At 47.2% G+C, this 21,914-nt stretch overlaps 1 protein-coding gene, 2 non-coding genes and 3 pseudogenes across 3 annotated transcripts; all 6 read left to right on the forward strand.

The window, feature by feature from the left end:
• Window positions 1-6,245: 6,245 nt before the first annotated feature.
• Window positions 6,246-6,439, forward strand: LOC141141828 (U2 spliceosomal RNA). Its single transcript, XR_012244252.1, has one exon. It is a non-coding gene; the product is annotated as a U2 spliceosomal RNA (small nuclear RNA).
• A 915-nt stretch (window positions 6,440-7,354) lies between these two features.
• Window positions 7,355-7,545, forward strand: LOC141141784 (U2 spliceosomal RNA). Its single transcript, XR_012244229.1, has one exon. It is a non-coding gene; the product is annotated as a U2 spliceosomal RNA (small nuclear RNA).
• Window positions 7,546-13,906: 6,361 nt separating this feature from the next.
• On the forward strand, window positions 13,907-14,107 carry LOC141141835 (U2 spliceosomal RNA; annotated as a pseudogene).
• Window positions 14,108-15,022: 915 nt separating this feature from the next.
• Window positions 15,023-15,191, forward strand: LOC141141999 (U2 spliceosomal RNA; annotated as a pseudogene).
• A 1,327-nt stretch (window positions 15,192-16,518) lies between these two features.
• Window positions 16,519-20,801, forward strand: LOC141139274 (uncharacterized). The gene is made up of 2 exons (XM_073625229.1): window positions 16,519-18,137; window positions 18,846-20,801. The coding sequence occupies exons 1-2, from the start codon at window positions 16,856-16,858 to the stop codon at window positions 20,234-20,236; spliced, it is 2,673 nt and encodes an 890-aa protein (XP_073481330.1). The 5' UTR covers window positions 16,519-16,855; the 3' UTR covers window positions 20,237-20,801.
• On the forward strand, window positions 20,641-20,814 carry LOC141141799 (U2 spliceosomal RNA; annotated as a pseudogene).
• Window positions 20,815-21,914: the final 1,100 nt, after the last annotated feature.

Raw genomic sequence — 21,914 nt, forward strand, 5'->3', positions numbered from 1 at the left:
GGGGTCAGGAAGAAGCAGCAGGTAAAGTGGCAGTTGCAAGAAGCCAAACCTAGCAAGTCAGCAAGTCAGTAGCAAGTCAGTAAGCAGACACATTTCGACAAGACAGCTAGCTAATGTTTCATCAATCTTTCTCCCAAGGCCCAAAACAAAGCCTTCACTGCCAGGGTCAGTTTCGAAAGGCAGCAGCAGGCAGGCCCAGGCCAGGCCAGGCCAGGCCATTTCAACAGGCCTGACTTTGCTCCATCTCTGCTGTCCCTTGTTGCAGCTAGCTCAAAGTCAGTCCAGGAGCTCAAAGTCAGTCCAGGCATGCATTCCTTCCCTCACTCCCTCGTTTTCGCAGCCTGTGTCTCCCTCTAGTGGGTCCCCGTCTCGTCTTCCTCGTTCATCTTACCAGGAGGCGGGTCCATGCAAATGATTTCCCTCGTTAGCCATCAACGAGGAGCACCTGGCTGTGTGCAATTAGTGCTCAAGGCTGCCTAATTGGCAGTATGAAGGTCAGAATGGGCTGCAGGTGTGTTAAGGAGGTGTTAGGCAGCTGTGTGGAGGGATTAGGCCTCAAGCCCGGGTAGGTGTGAAAAGTTGCTGTGCCTGTGGCTGCGGCCAGCCTAGACCGGGGGAAGGCTAGACGGGCATCTCTCAGCGAGCTCTTCGTTTGTGCCAGGCCGCCGCTCGCTCGGAAAAGAGAATAATTGGGTTATCGCTTCTCGGCCTTTTGGCTGCGATCAATGTGAGGAAACTCGTATTGGTTGGTGGAGGCGACGCTCTGAATTTCCCTTCTGGGGAACTCGGAGTTTTTTGAAAGTGGGTGAGGAGAATGGCGAGAAGGATGTTACCCAAATCCTTGAGGCTGGTGGTCAGACCAGAAAAGAAGAGAACGTATACCGTGAAGAAAATTATTGAGGATTGTCTGTTGGAGAGTCTGGAATTGACGGTAAGCGACATCTATGCGTTGCAGGATTTCCCTGCAACTGGAACTTATGATGTTTCGTTTTATTCCGAGGATGTTTGTTTGAGGGCCTACGAAATTTATCGGGGGAAGAGAGATACAGGCTTATGGGAAGATGTGGAAGTTGAACCATTGTTTGACGCCGAGAAAAGAGACGTGGTTGTACACCTGTATAACCCCTTTTTGGAACAGGAGGTGGTAAGGATTTATCTTGCAAAATTTTGTACTGAAATTGATGACGGGGTGAAGATTAGAAATGTATATGGGATGTACAGAAGTAAAATTAAGTTTAAAGTCAAGTTTGGAACTGATAATCAGGGTGTGTATACTTTGCCTCCACCTTTCTTTTCAATAGCAGGGGAGAGGTGTTCTCTGTTTTTTTCTGGGCAGCCTCCTTTTTGTAGGACATGCTTTAAATATGGCCATGAAAAGGAGGAATGCAAGGTACTTATGAGGTGCAGACAATGTGGGGCTGACAATCATATGGCGAAGGATTGCAAGCAGGGGAGAAAGTGTGATTTGTGTGATGGAGTAGGTCACTTGGCTAGGAATTGTCCTGAGAAGGATAGGACAGGGTGTCGGATCTATTCGTTTGCCGATGCTGTTAGAGGAGGAGGAAGAGCCAGGGGTCCGTTTGTGTCACCTGAGATACAGACTACTGCGCCAGAATCTATTGAGGAAAGTTTGAAAAAAGCGAAAGCTCTGAAGCTAATTTTAGAGTGTGGGATCCGTGGGGAAGAAGAACGGATGGAGGAGGAGGTGGTAGTGAACCCAGAGTCTACAGGAGAGGCAGGTATAGCGGTGACAAGTGAAGGAGAGGAAGATGGCGCCGGGACGCCGAAGGTGGGCGTGGCCGCGGCCGCCTCGTGTGATGTCGTCACTAGGGAGAGCCTAGTAACAAACGCAGGGAAAGTAAGAGAAGGTGGAGTGGGCGTGGTGGAGGTGGAGGCTAGACAAAGGAAGATGTCACAGGAACAAAGCATAGAGGGAGGAGTGGGAGTGTCAGGGGTGGCGGCTATGCAAATTACTGTACTCCAGGCTAACTTAGGGAGAGAACTAGAACTTAAAAGAAACTTGGCAGTAGTTGAAAATAAAGTACTTTCACTATCAGATAAAGGAGTGGAGGGGACAGAGATGGAGGTGACGGAGGAAGATGGTAATATGGGTGAAATTAACCCGGTAACTGCTGGAATGACAGATGTGGATTGGGGTTCAAAAATGGATATGGAGGACAGTGATCCTCTGACTCTTGGCCAGAGAAGTGTGGCAAATGATGAGGGAAGTGATAATGTAGCTTATAAAAAAGCAAGAACTGAAACAGAGCGCTTGTTGGGGATGGTTTCATCTTCAGATGAGGGTGAATCCCCTGACTCCCCTGTAGTGGCAGCTAGAAGAGGGTGGGTTGGTGAAAGTAAAGGTGGGAAGGAAAGGGGGACATGATAATGTGTTTTGGTATAATTGTGTTTCTCCGTTTTTTTTCCTTGCAATGATGGCGGTAATAATCGCATCATTAAATGTGCGCTCGATTGGAGCCATGAACAGGAGGGCTGTTATTTTTGATTTCTTGTCTATGGGTAAACAGGATATTATTTGCTTACAAGAGTGTGGCATTAAATATGCTCCTGCAAAGAGTGAGTGGAAGGGGGAGACAATATGGTCCACGGCGGGGGATAATAAAAATAGCGGTGTGGGTTTTTTGTTGAAAAATGATAAAATTAAGTTGGTGGAATATGAAAATGTGATCCCAGGGAGATGCCTGTTAGCAATTTTTGAAATGGCAAGTTTTATTTTTAGGGTTATAAATATTTATGCTCCAGCAGGGAGACCTGAAAGGATTGCTTTTTTTCAGGAGCTGCAAGTTTCTTTGAGTGGTAGGATCCCGACCATAGTGGTAGGGGATTTTAACACCGTAAGGGAAGCGTCTGATAGGGTGGGTGGAAGTGGAGGAACCCTGGATGGATCAAGTACCTTGGTGAATAATATTATTTCGGATTTTGGGTTGGTGGATATTGGGAAAGAAATAGGTCTTGCAGGAGATAAGTTTACTTTTTTTTCAGAAACAGGGAGGATTAAATCCCGTATTGATTTTTTGTTATGTTCAAAATGTTTGAAATTTAAAAATTTTGGTACTTTTGATGCGTTTTTTTCGGACCATCGGGGAATACAGGCTGTTTTTTTACTTGATGTGTCAGTGATGTTTGGAAGAGGGTTATGGAAGTTAAATAACCTAATTCTGGAAGATGCGGAGGTGGTAAAAGATTTTGAGGGTTTGTATAAGCACCTATCACACAGGAAATGTGATTTTGATAACTTAGTGGATTGGTGGGATTGGGCTAAAAATAGAGTGGGTGCGTTCTTTAGAGTATGGGGAAGGAGGAGGGCAAAGGAGAAAAGAGAAGTGTATGAGAGATTGGGATGGAGACTAAAGACCCTACAGACCTTAAAAGAGATGAATAGAGATGTGGAGGAAGAACTAAGAAGAGTGAAAGAAGAGAGGAGGGATTTAATTAAGGAGAAAGGGAAAAATATTGTTTTCCAGGCTAAAGTAAAGCATGTGGAACAAAATGAAAAATGTACGAGATACTTTTTTAAGAGGACATGTGGGAGAAAAGATGTGTTGGTGTCAGTTAATGTGGAAGGAAGGAAGGTGGAAGGCGAAGGTGTGATAAAGGAAGTAGAACGTTTCTTTAAAAATCAGTTTAAAGGATATGAGGTAGAGGAGGAAGAGGAAATGAAAGATTATTGTGAAGTGCTGGATATAAGTTTGGGAAGAGAAGAGCAAGAGTGGTTGGAGAGGGAGGTTAGTGATATGGAAATTAAGGAGGCTCTTGCAGGAATGCAAAAAAACAAGACACCGGGTTGTGATGGTTTGACAACAGAATTTTATTTAACCTTTTGGGAAAGGATTGGAACAGATGTTTGTAAGGTGGTTAAAGAAGTGTTTGGGGGGGAAAGACTATCTGTTTCAATGAGAGAGGGGGTGATCACCTTGATACATAAAAAAGGGGATAAAGGAGAAATGAAAAACTGGAGGCCTATAACCCTTTTAAATGTGGATTATAAATTAATAGCTAAGGTGGTGGCTAATAGGTTGAAAGAGGTGTTGGGTAAGGCTATTGGACCCTGGCAGACATGTGCTTTGAAGGGGAGGAGAATTTCTGACAATCTGATCCTCTTGAGGGATATGGTTTCTTATGCGGGAAGAAACGGTAGGCCTTTGGTGGTGGAATCTCTGGATCTAGAGAAGGCGTATGATAGGGTGTCTCATGTCTTCATGAAGCAAGCAATGAAAAGACTAGGTATACCATTAGGTCTTCTGAAAATAATTGGAAGTTTGTATGAAGGTATTAATAGTCGGGTACTGGTGAATGGTACGTTGAGTGCACCCTTTCAGATCATGTCTGGGGTAAGACAGGGGTGCCCTTTGTCACCACTTGCTTTTATTTGTATAATTGAACCTTTACTTAAAAGCATACAGAAGGAGAAAGTATGTGGGGGTTTTGTGATACCAGGAGGAAGTGGTGGAATTGTAAAAACGATGGCATATATGGATGATGTAGTGGTGGTATGTTCATCCCAAAGGGAGATAGATAGGGTGTGCTTACTGACAGATCTGTATTGTGTGGCGTCTAAAATGAGAGTAAACTGGAATAAAAGTGGGTTATGTAACCTCGGTATAGAAATAGATATAAAAAATGATAAGTTGGAAGTTAAAAAGGAAATTAAAATTTTGGGCATTACCTTTGAGAAAACTCTCAAAGGGAAGGAGTGCTATGAGGAGTTACTGATGAAAATTAAAAGAAAAGTGGACTTTTGGCTAATGCGAGACCTGACATTAAGGGGTAAAATTTTGATTTTGAAGGCCGTGATACTTCCTTTGGTACTATACATAGCAGTAATTATGCCAATGGGGAAGGTCTGGATGATGAGGATAAATAAGATCTTGTTCTCTTTCCTGTGGGGCTCTAAAATGGAACGGATTGCAAGGGAGACGGTAAAGAAGCCATGTTGTTTTGGGGGTTTAGGTTTTCCTGATTTAAAAAGATTCTGTGAGATGCATTATTGGTTGACGACCTTTAGAGTAATGGAGTCAGGCGGAAGAACATCTGATATGATGAGATATATGGGAGGATGGATCTTTAGAAGGTTAAGCTGGTGTGGAGTGGATTTGGGGAAACCTTTTTCCTTTTTTCTGTCATGTCATTATATAAAACTGGAAAAGATCAGTATAGAGTATGGATTACAAAGAATGGGGTTGGATGGAGGAGATAAAAAGAGAGTAAAAGAAAAGTTTTTTCCAAAAAGTACTGTGTGTAACATCCAAGGTTTGAGATCAATAGAGGCGGTTAAAACTTGGAATGCCTTAGGAGTGGAGGGAGTGAATAATAGACAAAGGGATGTGGCATGGTTAGCCTTACACGAGGGGTTGTCAACTAAGAGTTTCTTGAAAGGACGGGATGTAATCAGATCGGATAAATGCCCTAGAGGTGGATGTGGAGGAGTGGAAGATGTGAAACATGTATTATGGGACTGTGAGTATGCCAAAAATGTTAAGGCATGTTTTGAAGTGTTTTTGGATAGAATTTGTCAGTGCAGAATTACATATGTAGGTTTGTTAACAGGTGTCGGTTTGGGGAAGGTGGAAGGGAAAGACCTAGGATGGGTGTGGTGTTTTGTCTTTAAGGAGGTAATATGGGACATGAGGAACCAATTGGTGGTTAGGAAGGAGGAGCTGGATGTAGAGGTTTGTTGCAAGATGATATTGGCAAAATTGCATACAGCTTATTTGTATGATGTGAAGGTGATGGGAGAGACTAAAAGTAGAAGGATTTGGAGGAGGAGGAGTTGGAATAGTTTTGTGAAAGTAGGGGTGGGTTGAGGTATGTGTGGGAAAGAGTAGGTAAGAAAGGGTAGGTAAATGTGGGTGGAAGAAGAATAAGTGGAGTGTGTAATGGTTTTTGTGCATGTGGCAGGGAACAGGGTTTTAGGTTGTGAACATGTATAAGTCGGTGAATTTGAGTTTTGGGAGGGGGATTGTCTTTACCCTTAATTTATTATTTCAAAGGTCAAATGTAAAGAAATAAGTTAGTTTGGTTTTGGTTTATATTATGTAAGTTTTGAATTTAGGTGTTGTGTGTTGTTTGTCTTAGTCGTTCTTGATCAGTGTAGGGCTTTTAGTTTTAGGGAGTTAGGGTATGATGTATGTTGTTTTGTTTTATGGTTTTTGTATAAAAGTACTATGATGATGATGAGATTGTACAGTTGGGTTGTACCACGACAGTAATGTTGTATGTACTGAAAATCTTGATCTGAATAGTAAAAGGAAAAAAAAAAAAAAAATCTGTTCTTATCAGTTTAATATCTGATACGTCCCCTATCTGGGGACCATATATTAAATGGATTTTTAGAACAGGGAGATGGAAGAAGAGCTTGCTCTGTCCACTCCACGCATCGACCTGGTATTGCAGTACCTCCAGGACCGGTGCACCCCTCTCTTATGCAGTTTCAAAAAACAGATTGAACAACAACACAAATCTTCCTTTTGCTTGCTCAATGGCAATGTTGCTTTTTTTTGGAGGGCTCACCACAAGCTGTTAATTCTTGCCATAATAAACTTGCATTTAACCCCTGTGTGTATTGGTGTTTTTGCTTCGTGTCAGTTTCTTGGCCTATTTCTCTCTCCCCCCCTCCCTCCTTGCGCTCCATATTTTTGGGGTCAGGAAGAAGCAGCAGGTAAAGTGGCAGTTGCAAGAAGCCAAACCTAGCAAGTCAGCAAGTCAGTAGCAAGTCAGTAAGCAGACACATTTCGACAAGACAGCTAGCTAATGTTTCATCAATCTTTCTCCCAAGGCCCAAAACAAAGCCTTCACTGCCAGGGTCAGTTTCGAAAGGCAGCAGCAGGCAGGCCCAGGCCAGGCCAGGCCAGGCCATTTCAACAGGCCTGACTTTGCTCCATCTCTGCTGTCCCTTGTTGCAGCTAGCTCAAAGTCAGTCCAGGAGCTCAAAGTCAGTCCAGGCATGCATTCCTTCCCTCACTCCCTCGTTTTCGCAGCCTGTGTCTCCCTCTAGTGGGTCCCCGTCTCGTCTTCCTCGTTCATCTTACCAGGAGGCGGGTCCATGCAAATGATTTCCCTCGTTAGCCATCAACGAGGAGCACCTGGCTGTGTGCAATTAGTGCTCAAGGCTGCCTAATTGGCAGTATGAAGGTCAGAATGGGCTGCAGGTGTGTTAAGGAGGTGTTAGGCAGCTGTGTGGAGGGATTAGGCCTCAAGCCCGGGTAGGTGTGAAAAGTTGCTGTGCCTGTGGCTGCGGCCAGCCTAGACCGGGGGAAGGCTAGACGGGCATCTCTCAGCGAGCTCTTCGTTTGTGCCAGGCCGCCGCTCGCTCGGAAAAGAGAATAATTGGGTTATCGCTTCTCGGCCTTTTGGCTAAGATCAAGTGTAGTATCTGTTCTTATCAGTTTAATATCTGATACGTCCCCTATCTGGGGACCATATATTAAATGGATTTTTAGAACAGGGAGATGGAAGAAGAGCTTGCTCTGTCCACTCCACGCATCGACCTGGTATTGCAGTACCTCCAGGACCGGTGCACCCCTCTCTTATGCAGTTTCAAAAAACAGATTGAACAACAACACAAATCTTCCTTTTGCTTGCTCAATGGCAATGTTGCTTTTTTTTGGAGGGCTCACCACAAGCTGTTAATTCTTGCCATAATAAACTTGCATTTAACCCCTGTGTGTATTGGTGTTTTTGCTTCGTGTCAGTTTCTTGGCCTATTTCTCTCTCCCCCCCTCCCTCCTTGCGCTCCATATTTTTGGGGTCAGGAAGAAGCAGCAGGTAAAGTGGCAGTTGCAAGAAGCCAAACCTAGCAAGTCAGCAAGTCAGTAGCAAGTCAGTAAGCAGACACATTTCGACAAGACAGCTAGCTAATGTTTCATCAATCTTTCTCCCAAGGCCCAAAACAAAGCCTTCACTGCCAGGGTCAGTTTCGAAAGGCAGCAGCAGGCAGGCCCAGGCCAGGCCAGGCCAGGCCATTTCAACAGGCCTGACTTTGCTCCATCTCTGCTGTCCCTTGTTGCAGCTAGCTCAAAGTCAGTCCAGGAGCTCAAAGTCAGTCCAGGCATGCATTCCTTCCCTCACTCCCTCGTTTTCGCAGCCTGTGTCTCCCTCTAGTGGGTCCCCGTCTCGTCTTCCTCGTTCATCTTACCAGGAGGCGGGTCCATGCAAATGATTTCCCTCGTTAGCCATCAACGAGGAGCACCTGGCTGTGTGCAATTAGTGCTCAAGGCTGCCTAATTGGCAGTATGAAGGTCAGAATGGGCTGCAGGTGTGTTAAGGAGGTGTTAGGCAGCTGTGTGGAGGGATTAGGCCTCAAGCCCGGGTAGGTGTGAAAAGTTGCTGTGCCTGTGGCTGCGGCCAGCCTAGACCGGGGGAAGGCTAGACGGGCATCTCTCAGCGAGCTCTTCGTTTGTGCCAGGCCGCCGCTCGCTCGGAAAAGAGAATAATTGGGTTATCGCTTCTCGGCCTTTTGGCTGCGATCAGACTGGGGAAACCTAGTGGTGGTCGAGAGAAGGCGAGTCCTTAGGATCCCCTTTGGGGTGACTGGGACAAAAACGGACGAAGTATGGCACGTCGTGCTCTACCAAAATCCTTCAGATTGGTCGTCGGACCAGAAAAGAGAAGAATATTTACCATGAAGAAAGTGATTGAAGATTGTTTGATGGAATCGTTGAGTTTAACGGTAAGCGATATTTATGCACTGCAAGACTTTCCGGCAACGGGAACTTATGATGTGTCTTTTCATTCGGAGGATGCTTGTTTACGTGCGTTTGAGGAATACAGAAGGCAAGTGCGGGACGAATCTCCAATTTGGGAAGGAATTGATATAGAAACCTTGTTTGAAGCAGAGAAGAGGGATATCGTGGTCCATTTCTATAACCCTTATCTGGAAAAGGAGGTGGTAAGGCTTTATTTGTTAAAATTCTGCACAATGGTTGATTCAGGCACTAAGTTAAATAATAGTTTTGGCATTTATAGAAGCAAAGTAAGATATAAGGTCAAATTCAGTCAGGATAATGATGGTGCTTATACTTACCCTCCCCCGTTTTTTACAGTGGCAGGGGAGAGGTGCTCTTGTTTTTTCTCAGGCCAGCCTCCCTTTTGTAGGACTTGTTATAAATATGGTCATGAAAAAGAGGACTGTAGTTCTAAAATATGTTGCAGGCAGTGTGGGGATGATACTCATGTGTCTAGAGATTGCAGGCAACCTAGGAAGTGTGACCTGTGTGATACTCCGGGTCACCTTGCTAGGGACTGTCCTGAGAGAGTGAAAGCTGGATGCAGGATTTTTTCGTTTGCCGACGCTGTGAGGGGAGGCTTCTCGGGCAGGTCACGTGGCCCTGAGATAGCACCTGAAGTGCAGGCAGCGGCTGACGCTTGGAAAGCACAGGCGGAGGCTAAGAAAGAGGCTCTTAAGCTTATCCTGGTGCATGGGGCTAAGGAGGACGGTGAACGAATGGAGGAGGAGGTGACAGTAGGAGAGGGGATTGTGTCAGCAGCGTGTGTTAGTGCGGTGTCCAGGAAGGAAGATGGCGCCGGGACGCCGAAAGGGGGCGTGGCTTCCGACGGCTCCGGCGTTGTGAATGTGACAGGAGAAGGAATAAGTGCGGGAAGGGAAGGAGGAGGAGGGACGCAAGCTGATGACCAAAAGGAGGAGGCGGGGCATATGCAAATGACAGGCTTACAGGTCAACTTAGTGAGAGAGAAAGAATTAAAAAGAGAATTGGCTGCTAAAATGAAAGAGAAAGTGAGAATAGCAGGTAAAGTAATAGAAGAAACAAGGATGGAGGTTGTGGAAGGAGAAAGTATGCAGGATGAAATTAATCCTGTAACAGCAGGGATGGAAATATCTGACTGGAGTGCTGGGGTGGATATGGAGGAGAGTGGATCCTTACCTCCTGGTCAAGGGGTGATTGGAAGTGAGTGCAAGAGAGCCAGGACAGAGGTTGCAGCTCTCTTGGGGGTCATCTCTTCCTCTGATGAGAGCGAGATTCCAGATTCGCCGATCGTTTTGGCAAGAAGAGGAAGGGCGGGTGAAAGTAAAGGTGGAGGGGTGGAAGAGATGGAGTAAATGTCGTTTTGTGTTTTTTCCCTTATAAATAAATGGCAGTGACTATAGCATCTCTAAATGTTAGGTCAATTTGCTCAGTGAGTAGGAGAGCGATCGTTTTTGATTTTTTGGAGGGATTAAAGCATGACATAGTTTGCTTGCAAGAATGTGGCATAAAATACCCGCCAGGTCAGAAAGAATGGAAGGGAGAGGCGATATGGTCACCCGGATGTGGGAACCGGAATGCTGGTGTTGGTATTTTGATCAGAAATGATAAAATACGATTGTTGGAATATAAAATAATTTCCCCGGGCAGATGTGTAATGGGGGTTTTTCAGTTTATTGACTTTCGGTTTAGAGTTTTCAACGTATATGCACCAGCGGTAAAACTTGATAGAGCCATTTTTTTTCAAAACATGCAAATGTACTTGGGTGGAAGGATCCCCACGATGATTGCTGGCGATTTCAACACTGTCAGAGAGGTATCTGATAGAGCGAGTGGAAGTGGAGGAAGTTTAGATAATACCAGTACCTTGCTCAATAATATGATTTGTGATTTTTGTTTGGTGGATGTGGGTAAGGAAATTGGTGCAATACAGGATAAATTTACTTTCTTTTCGGAAGCAGGAAAAGTTAAGTCAAGAATTGATCTTTTACTTTGCTCTAAGGATTTGAAATATGATGGGTTCTCTACTTTTGATGCCTTTTTTTCTGACCATAAGGGAATTCAAGCGGTTTTTCCCATGAAAGGTGGTGTTAAATTCGGAAGTGGTGTGTGGAAACTAAACAACATGCTACTGGAAGAAGAAAAAATAAGGGATGATTTTGTGTTATTGTTCGCTCATTTGATTAAAAAGAAAGATGGTTTTTCTAATTTGTTGGAATGGTGGGATTGGACCAAATATAGATTTCGTATGTTTTTTAGAGCATGGGGAAGGAGGAAAGCGATGGAAAAGAAAAGGTGCTATGAAAAATTAGGTTTAAGGCTGAGGACTTTGCATTTGTTTGAAGAATTGGGTGTTGATGTGGAAGAGGAGTTGAGGTTGGTTAAGGAGGAGAGGAGGGAATTAATAAAAGAAAAAGGAGGCAAAATTGTTTATTTAGCTAAAATAAAACATTTGGAGGAAAATGAAAGATGTACGCGCTACTTCTTTAAAAAGGCTTACGGGAAGAAAGATGTGTTGGATAGTGTTAAATTGGAGGATGGGAAGGTGGAAAGAGAAGATGTGGTGGGGGGGGTGGAAGCTTTCTTCAGGAGCCAATTTAAAGGCTACGAGGTGGAGGATGCAGAAAGAATGAAGAGCTATTGTGAGATCTTGGACCAGAGTTTGGGAAGAGAGGATCAGGAGTGGTTGGGAAGAGAGATCCAGGGAAATGAGATACAGGAGGCATTGGCAGAAATGGCCAAGAATAAGACTCCAGGTAATGATGGCTTGACAGTAGAGTTCTATAGGACCTTTTGGGGGATCCTTGGACCTGACGTTGTTTCTGTCATACAAGAAATCTTTAGGGTCAACAAGATATCGGATACCATGGGAGAAGGAGTGATTACCCTTATATATAAGAAAGGTGACAAAGCGGACATGAGAAACTGGAGACCAATCACACTTTTAAACGTGGATTACAAGGTGGTGGCTAAAGTGGTGGCCAATAGGCTGAGGTGTGTTTTGGGGAAAGTTATTGGGTCATGGCAGTCCTGTTCAATACCGGGGAGAAGGATTTCGGACAATGTTATCTTATTAAGAGATATGATTGTTTACGCCAATAAAAATCTGAGGCCTTTAGTGGTGGAGTCACTTGACTTAGAGAAGGCTTTCGATAGGGTGTCTCATACTTTTATGTTTCAAGTGATGGCCAGATTGGGGATACCAGAAAGTCTGATGAGAATAATTAAGGGCTTTTATGTTGGTATTAGAAGTCGAGTTTTGGTTAACGGTATGTTGAGTAAGCCATTTGAAATAAGATCTGGGGTGAGGCAGGGTTGCCCCTTATCACCCCTGGCCTTCATTTGCGTTATTGAGCCTTTGTTAAAAAGTATACAGAGGGATAAGGTATGCAAAGGTTTTTGTATTCCAGGAGGGGATGGTAGGGTGGTCAAATCCATGGCGTATATGGACGATGTTGTAGTGGTGTCATCTTCGCAACGGGAGGTTGACAGAATATGTCTAATAACAGATATTTATTGTATGGAGTCTAAAATGAACGTCAATTGGGAAAAGAGTGGTTTGTGCAATCTGGGAATGGAAGTGCCGATCAAAAGTGATAAGTTGAAAGTGACATCAAAAATTAAGATTTTGGGTATGATTTTTGAGAAAACAATAAAAGGAAGAGAAAATTACGAAGTGATGCATGAGAAAATTAAGAAGAAAGTGGAAATGTGGTCAATGCGGGAATTATCCTTGAAGGGTAAAGTGTTGATCATAAAAGCGGTGATTTTGCCTTTGATTTTGTATACTGCCGTGGTTTTCCCAATGAATAAAATCTGGACTATAAGAATAAATAAAATTTTGTTTAGTTTCCTGTGGGGATCTAGGATGGAGCGCATTTCACGTGAGACGGTTAAAAGGGCATGTGGTCTGGGTGGCTTAGGCTTCCCAGATCTGGTGAAATTTGTGGACATGCATTACTGGTTGGTGGCGCTAAGAACTATGTCGCAGGAAGGGAGAACCGCGAATATGATGGGATACATGGGTGGTTGGCTATTCAGAAGGTGGAAGTGGAAGATAGTTGATCTTAAGAAACCGGTATCTTTCTTTATATCAGTGCATTATAAGAGGTTGGAGGAAATTAGGACAAAATATGGCTTGGAGGTGTTGGGACTGGATGGGAATAATAAAGATAAAGTGAGGAACGAAATGTATAAAGAAACCATTGTGAGTAATATAAGAGGTTTAAGATCTTTTGAAGCGAAGAAGGTTTGGTGTGCTTTGGAGGTGGAGGGAGTGTCAAATAGACAAAGAGATGTGACGTGGTTGGCATTACATGATGGTTTGTTAACTATGAAGTTCTTGAAGGGTCGCGATATTATCCGTTCTGGAAGGTGTCCTAGAGTCGGGTGTGGAGGGACGGAGGATGTCGAACATGTTTTTTGGGAGTGTGACTATGCAATGGAGGTGAGGAGGTGTTTGGTGGTATGGGTGGACAAAGTATGTAAAAGCAAATTATCTTACGCTAGTTTGTTAACTGGTGTTGGTTTGGGGAAAGTGGAGGGTGTTTGTTTAGGTTGGATTTTTTGCTTTGTGTTTAAAGAAGTTATTTGGGATATGAGGAACCAATTAGTGGCAAGAAAAGAAGAACTGGAAGTTAAAGATTGTGTTAAAACGATCCTGACAAAATTGCATACGATTTTTCTTTTTTACGTGAAGAAGTTAGGGGAAGGCCCTAGTCGAAGGGTATGGAGTAGAAATTTATGGAGTACTTTTGTGAAAGTTGGTGTGGGTTGAGGTCCGTAAGGATAGAGTAGGTGTGTAAGTAGTTTGACAAATGTGACTGAAAGGAGGATTGATGGTGTGTGCATGATGTAGGGAAATTGGGTATATAGGTATAAATGAACGTAAATCGGTGAATTTGAGTTTTGGGAGGTGGTTTGTCTTTACCCTTAGAATATGATTTCCAAGGTAAGAAGGTAAGAATTTAGGTAGTTGGTTTTCTTAATTTATGTTTGTATTGTTGAGAAATAGGTGATGTGTGTTGTTTGTTTTAGTTCGTTAATAAGTGTAGGGCTTTTAGTTAAGGCAGTTAGGTTATGATGTATGTTGGTTTGTTTTATGGTTTGGTATGTAAGTACTATGATGATGATGAGATCGTACAGTTGGTTAATACCACGACTATATGGTTGTATGTACTAAGAAATCTTGATCTGAATAGTAAGGAAAAAAAAAAAAAAAAAAAAAAAAATCTGTTCTTATCAGTTTAATATCTGATACGTCCCCTATCTGGGGACCATATATTAAATGGATTTTTAGAACAGGGAGATGGAAGAAGAGCTTGCTCTGTCCACTCCACGCATCGACCTGGTATTGCAGTACCTCCAGGACCGGTGCACCCCTCTCTTATGCAGTTTCAAAAAACAGATTGAACAACAACACAAATCTTCCTTTTGCTTGCTCAATGGCAATGTTGCTTTTTTTTGGAGGGCTCACCACAAGCTGTTAATTCTTGCCATAATAAACTTGCATTTAACCCCTGTGTGTATTGGTGTTTTTGCTTCGTGTCAGTTTCTTGGCCTATTTCTCTCTCCCCCCCTCCCTCCTTGCGCTCCATATTTTTGGGGTCAGGAAGAAGCAGCAGGTAAAGTGGCAGTTGCAAGAAGCCAAACCTAGCAAGTCAGCAAGTCAGTAGCAAGTCAGTAAGCAGACACATTTCGACAAGACAGCTAGCTAATGTTTCATCAATCTTTCTCCCAAGGCCCAAAACAAAGCCTTCACTGCCAGGGTCAGTTTCGAAAGGCAGCAGCAGGCAGGCCCAGGCCAGGCCAGGCCAGGCCATTTCAACAGGCCTGACTTTGCTCCATCTCTGCTGTCCCTTGTTGCAGCTAGCTCAAAGTCAGTCCAGGAGCTCAAAGTCAGTCCAGGCATGCATTCCTTCCCTCACTCCCTCGTTTTCGCAGCCTGTGTCTCCCTCTAGTGGGTCCCCGTCTCGTCTTCCTCGTTCATCTTACCAGGAGGCGGGTCCATGCAAATGATTTCCCTCGTTAGCCATCAACGAGGAGCACCTGGCTGTGTGCAATTAGTGCTCAAGGCTGCCTAATTGGCAGTATGAAGGTCAGAATGGGCTGCAGGTGTGTTAAGGAGGTGTTAGGCAGCTGTGTGGAGGGATTAGGCCTCAAGCCCGGGTAGGTGTGAAAAGTTGCTGTGCCTGTGGCTGCGGCCAGCCTAGACCGGGGGAAGGCTAGACGGGCATCTCTCAGCGAGCTCTTCGTTTGTGCCAGGCCGCCGCTCGCTCGGAAAAGAGAATAATTGGGTTATCGCTTCTCGGCCTTTTGGCTAAGATCAAGTGTAGTATCGACTTTAGCCCTTAGGGGTGTCTCTGCTTCACAGCTAGGACGTTGAGAACCACTTGTATCTATCCAAGCTAATTGGTCCTTGTGGGGTACCCTCTGCTCGGCCTGGTAGGATCGTTGATTAAATTCAGCTTCACCTACTTGCTGCTATTGGGTTAGAGGCTTAGCCCCCACAGGGAACGAGATTGCGGTCTTCCCTCCTCCCCCACTCCGCATTACTACCTCCGGGCAGTAGATGCTAGAGCCTTTTTAAAGGCTACGAAAAAGAGCGAAGACGTCGAGGAGCCAGAAGGAAGCCGCCTAAGAAACATCTGAAGCGACATCCAAATCCTTGACGATGGGGAAGAGCGAAAAGAAGACCGGAAAAGAGAAGAAGAACCCCGTTCCAGCCACTTCCTCCAAGCCCGGGAATGCCGCTGCCTCAACCCCCGCCCCTACCCCGGCCGGCACCAGCCGACCGGGACCAGCCAAGCCAGACCAGCCTGCAGACGGGCTCCCAGCTTTGGAGCCATGGATGAAGCAGACGGTCGTGCTGCAGCTGAAGGAGGTGGACGGAAGAGTCCCCGACATGACCCCGGAGATCTTTGGAAAGAAGATGATCCTGGAACAGGGGTTCAGCAAAGCGGAGACGCTTTCGGTGCAGGCCTTCACAAGAGGTATATTCTTTATAACTTTTGTGTCGTTCCAGGTCTGCAGAAGGTACTGGGAAATGGTGAAGACCAGTGGCCCTGAATCCCCTTTCCGGAAGTTCACTGCGAACTGCCCCATAACTCGGGACGAAAAGCGGGTGACAGTGGCCATGAGGAACCCCCATACCAGTGGAAAGGACATAGCCACCTACCTCCAGAGGTTCTGCACCGTGGTGAAGGACCCGATCCAAATCTTCGATGCAAACGGCTTCTGGATAGGTAAGTGGTCTGTGCTCTGCAAACTGAGGAAAGACCCTTCGGGGGACATCCAGCACCTGCAGCCTTTCTTCTCCCTGGGATCCTCCGCAGGAATCCTCTTCTACCCCGGCATACCCTACAACTGTAACAAGTGTGGGCAGCCGGGACACATAGGGAAGGATTGTACAGAACTTGCTTGCAAGTTCTGTAGGGTGACAGGCCACGAGACCAAGGACTGTCCGAGGTCCAAAGCCTGCAACCTTTGCGGACTGGCAGAACATGTCTTCAGACACTGCCCCCAGAGAACCCGGACCTACGCTGGAGCAGTAAGCCAGGGTAAGCCATCCGGGAGAAAGCTGCCAGAAAAACCAAAAGAACCTCGAAAGGCCAAAGGTAAGTCCACCCCCGCCCCACCTGCCCCTGCCCCATCCCCTACCTCCAGCACACCCCCTCCCACCCCCTCTGTGCCGGAGGAGCCCCTCCCCACCCCTTCCCCCCCCAACCTGTCCTCCCTGGAGGACTTCCCCACCCTCCCACCCCCCTCCACCCCCACCAGTGGCCCAAGAGGAAGCCGGAAACGTAAGCCAGAGAGCCCAACAGCTGAGGAACCCGCCACCTCCACCAAACGGCCCAACGGGGTCCAACGCGACAGCGAGGGACCCAAGCAAGTAGTGGAGGACCTAGAGTCTGCAGGAGAGGAGGAGGAAGGGGAGGAGATCGTGGTCGACCCTGAGCATGACCTCCCCCCCAACGTCCACATCAGCCAGCAGATGATGGAGTCTGTCCTTGAGGAGCTGGGCCTGGCCCAGGACACAGGACAGGCAGAAGACGCAACGGAAGAGCCACCCCCCCCCTCCGGGGAGGTAAGTTCGGACCCTTGTTAACTAGACCCTCATACCCTTTTTCATTATGGCTGAGATCTCAATCTTTTCCATTAATGTGAGGAGTATCAAGGATACATCTAGAAGGCAAGCGGTCCTGACCTTTCTTTCAAGTCAGCAGAGTGATGTCTACATGCTTCAGGAGTGCGCCCTTCCTCCCTTGAGGAGGTACACTCATCTGTCCTCCCAGTGGACCCTTGGTCCCTCCTACTGGTCCGGGGGTGGCGATTGCAAGTCTGCAGGCGTAGCCATTCTGGTCAGGGGTGGGCGTTTCACGGTTGACTCTATCCATGAGCTAGTCTGTGGCCGTCTTTTGGTCATAGACGGCTCGTGGGTGGAAGAGCCAGTTAGGCTCATCAACGTGTACGCCCCCCCAGACAAGAATGCGCGGCTGGAACTCTTCCAGACCCTGCGGACCCAACTCGTCACCACCAGAACAGTAGTGATCGGCGGTGATTTTAACTGTCCGATCGAGGAGGATGGGCGCAGCTCCAGCATATACGCAAAACTTGATGCTACTTCTAGGCTGCTCAAGGAGATGATCTCGGAGGCCTCCTTGCAGGACGCCGTGGGATCCATAGGGAAAGGGACCGTGAACTATTCGTGGTGCCGACCCGATGGATCTGTGCGTTCCAGGATTGACTTCGTGCTCACTTCAAGAACAGTCAAGCATCGTGAGTTCTCCATGGTCCCCTGCTTTTTCTCTGACCACAGGGCTATTCACTTTCGGGGTGACCTGGGCGAGGGCTTTGCCCGCGGACCGGGTTCCTGGAAGCTGAATAGCACCCTGCTGGAAAACGAGGAATTGCTGGGGGAACTCCGAGAAGCCTATGCCACCTGGACGGAGGAAAAGAGATTCTTCGGAAGGGTAAGTGACTGGTGGGAGTTTGTGAAGGTTAAGCTGCGTAGCTTCTTTCAGGCAAGGGGACGCCAGCGTGTGTGTGCCAGGAGGAGGGAACTCAGGAGACTGCAGCGTCAGTTGCAGTCCCTGCAGGACCTTCAGCACTGTGGCTGGGACGTTAGGCAGGACCTGGAGGACACCAAGAGGAGCCTGAAAGGACACTTCGAGGAAGAATCCAGGCACATTGTCTTCCGTGCCAAGGTGGAGAATCTTGAGAAAGGTGAGAAGTGTAATTCTTTCTTTTTCAGGAAACTCCACTCAGGACACACACCCTTGTCAGAGTTGCGCGACGAGACCGGAACACTCCAGAAGGGGAAGAAGGCTGTGATGAAAGTGGTCAGCGACTACTACACCAACCTCTACTCCCCGAAAGAAACGGACACACAGGCGGCCGACAGGTTCCTGTCAGGTATCACTAACCAAATTGATCCTGCAGGTTCATCAACCGTCAACGCCCCCTTGGCGCTGGAGGAGCTGCACTCTGCCGCTAAATCCTTTAGGCGAGGCAAGACCCCGGGCTGCGATGGTCTCCCAGTTGAGCTCTATGTAGCACTGTGGGATCTCGTGGGCCCGGACCTGCTCGAGCTGTACGAGGAGATGGTGGTGGAGGGCAGAATGCCTCCGTCGCTGAGGGAGGGGATGATCACGATTTTGTATAAGCGGAAGGGGGAGAGATCGGATCTTAAAAATTGGCGTCCGATCTCTCTGCTGAACGTGGACTACAAAATCCTTGCCAAGGTCCTGGCCAACAGGTTGAAGTCTGTCATCGGACAGATCATCCACCCGGATCAGACTTGCGGCATTCCTGGTCGCAGGATTGCGGACAGCCTTGCGCTTGTCCGGGACACGGTCCAGTACATTCATGGCCGCCGTGTGCACGCGGCCCTGGTCAGTCTTGACCAGGAGAAGGCCTTTGACCGTGTCTCCCACGAGTTTATGTGCAGAACTCTGCGCAGGTTTGGTCTTGGGGAAATGTTTTGTTCGTATGTGAATGTAATGTACACTGACATTTCTAGTTTGGTGCTGGTAAATGGCTGGAAAACTGACCCCTTTCCAATTCTGTCTGGGGTCAGACAAGGCTGCCCTCTCTCACCTCTGCTTTTTGTTTGTTGTATAGAGCTCTTCGCCCGAAGCATCAGACGGAACCCAGAGATCAGAGGGATCACCGCACCAGGACCGGACAGACGGGAGGTCAAGTGCTCACTCTACATGGACGACGTGACGGTGTTCTGTGCTGACCGGCGCTCCATCGACACACTCGCCCAGACCTGTGAGGACTTCGGCCAAGCTTCAGGGGCAAAGGTCAACTGCGGGAAGTCAGAGGTCATGCTCTTCGGAAAGTGGTTCCTGCCTTCTTCTGCACCAATTCCTTTCAGCGTCAAGACGGACTTCATCAAAATCCTTGGGGTCTGGTTTGGAGCTGAGGGCGCAGCCCTGAAGTCCTGGGAGGAAAGACTGTCAAAGATGCGACAGAAGTTTGGACTTTGGAGCCTCAGAGAACTCACCATCGAAGGCAAAACACTGGTACTCCGCAGCGAGATTCTCCCTGTGTTGCAGTACCTCGCCCAGGCCTGGCCCCCTCGGGTCAACACCTGTAAGGCCATCACCAGGGCGGTGTTTCACTTCATCTGGAGCTCCAAAATGGACAGAGTGAAGCGGGCGGTTATGTTCAAGGAACCCCTCAAGGGCGGTAAGGGCGTGCCCGACATCGCTACACTATTGAGGGTGTGCTTTGCTTGTAACTGCATCCGCAGGACATTGGTGGACAGAACTGTGGACTCTGGCGGTAACTCTATGTCCCGTTTTTTCCTCCTGCCTCTTTGGAGGACCCTTGGATGGGACAAATGGGACAGCTCCATCCCCTACAACTGGGACACGCCTTGGTACTACTTGGACACCTTCAAGTTTATTAAGGAGCTGGGGCTACATGGAGTGAAGCCCGACTTGTGGAAGCCAAAAACTATCCACAAGTTGATCAGAGCATCGGACATTGTTGAGACTGTTCCAGGCCTCCCTTCAGCCACTTGTAAAGTGGTCTGGAGGAATGTTTCTTCAAAGAGACTCACCAACAGGCACAAAGATCTGGCATGGATGGCAATCCAAGGGGGGCTGCCACTCAGGACATTTATGCATGCCAGAAACCTGTGTAGATACAGGCACTGCCCCTTTTGCATCATCCAGGAGGAAACTGCTCTGCATGTTTTCTGGGAGTGCCCCTTTGCACAGGACCTGTTGAGGGCCCTGGAACCTGAACTCAAAGACTTTGTACCACAGACTGCAATCACACACTTTGGTGTGTTGAACGGACTCTTCTGTGGAACTCATTCACAGGAGGACATTGACGGTGCCTGGCGGGTGCTGTGTTGCTTTAAGGACGCTCTATGGTGCGCCAGAAAGCGCCTCATCCACCAGCGGGAGAGGATGTCCATCGAGGACTGTCGCAGACTGGTTCACAGTCTGCTCAGAGACTATCACCTGATGGACTTCAAGGAGGAAGAGGAGGTCTGAAGATTTCCCCATTCCCCCCCCCTCTCCCCCGTGTATCCTTTGGCAGTTCAAATAAAGCTTCGGGCCTGTGAACTCTTTACTCCCTCCCCTGCCCCACCTTCTCCACCCCCCCCCATCACACCCGTTGCCCATTTGAATGTTATTTGACTATATGACTGGACTTTTTGTGAAATGTTTTTAAGTACTGCTTTCAGGGTAATGCGGCGTCATGCATGATGTGATGTTTCGGGGTATTACTACTCTGCACAACACATTAGGCATCATACCGCAGGATGAATGTAATTTATTTGTATGCTTGGTGATGTATTGTAATGTAGTGTATTTATGCGCTGCGTCGCAGTACAGATTGGATGTACCCTGTTTAAAGTATTTGTTTTTTTGTATATTTTCTTGCAAAATAAAGTATACATTTTTCAATCAAAAAATCTGTTCTTATCAGTTTAATATCTGATACGTCCCCTATCTGGGGACCATATATTAAATGGATTTTTAGAACAGGGAGATGGAAGAAGAGCTTGCTCTGTCCACTCCACGCATCGACCTGGTATTGCAGTACCTCCAGGACCGGTGCACCCCTCTCTTATGCAGTTTCAAAAAACAGATTGAACAACAACACAAATCTTCCTTTTGCTTGCTCAATGGCAATGTTGCTTTTTTTTGGAGGGCTCACCACAAGCTGTTAATTCTTGCCATAATAAACTTGCATTTAACCCCTGTGTGTATTGGTGTTTTTGCTTCGTGTCAGTTTCTTGGCCTATTTCTCTCTCCCCCCCTCCCTCCTTGCGCTCCATATTTTTGGGGTCAGGAAGAAGCAGCAGGTAAAGTGGCAGTTGCAAGAAGCCAAACCTAGCAAGTCAGCAAGTCAGTAGCAAGTCAGTAAGCAGACACATTTCGACAAGACAGCTAGCTAATGTTTCATCAATCTTTCTCCCAAGGCCCAAAACAAAGCCTTCACTGCCAGGGTCAGTTTCGAAAGGCAGCAGCAGGCAGGCCCAGGCCAGGCCAGGCCAGGCCATTTCAACAGGCCTGACTTTGCTCCATCTCTGCTGTCCCTTGTTGCAGCTAGCTCAAAGTCAGTCCAGGAGCTCAAAGTCAGTCCAGGCATGCATTCCTTCCCTCACTCCCTCGTTTTCGCAGCCTGTGTCTCCCTCTAGTGGGTCCCCGTCTCGTCTTCCTCGTTCATCTTACCAGGAGGCGGGTCCATGCAAATGATTTCCCTCGTTAGCCATCAACGAGGAGCACCTGGCTGTGTGCAATTAGTGCTCAAGGCTGCCTAATTGGCAGTATGAAGGTCAGAATGGGCTGCAGGTGTGTTAAGGAGGTGTTAGGCAGCTGTGTGGAGGGATTAGGCCTCAAGCCCGGGTAGGTGTGAAAAGTTGCTGTGCCTGTGGCTGCGGCCAGCCTAGACCGGGGGAAGGCTAGACGGGCATCTCTCAGCGAGCTCTTCGTTTGTGCCAGGCCGCCGCTCGCTCGGAAAAGAGAATAATTGGGTTATCGCTTCTCGGCCTTTTGGCTGCGATCTTGTGTCGTGGTTGAAGGGTTACGACTGAAGGCACCAACCCTGCTCGGCCTGGGGGTGTTTCCTTAACTGGTACACCTCCTGCTGCTATTGGGCAGGGCGCTGCTAGAGGTTACGAGAGGGCGATTTGGTGGGTCGTAGCCCCACAAGGCGTAGGTG

Source organism: Aquarana catesbeiana, linkage group LG04 (assembly GCF_042186555.1).
Source record: "Aquarana catesbeiana isolate 2022-GZ linkage group LG04, ASM4218655v1, whole genome shotgun sequence".
NCBI classification, from domain to species: Eukaryota; Metazoa; Chordata; class Amphibia; order Anura; family Ranidae; genus Aquarana; species Aquarana catesbeiana.

Excerpts from the sequence above, each read along its gene's own strand:
- LOC141139274 (XM_073625229.1), top strand. The coding sequence starts at position 16,856 with ATGGCTGAGATCTCAATCTTTTCCATTAATGTGAGGAGTATCAAGGAT. Across the intron at positions 18,138-18,845 it reads GGCCGACAGGTTCCTGTCAG|AGCTCTTCGCCCGAAGCATC; the intron begins GTATCACTAACC and ends TTTGTTGTATAG.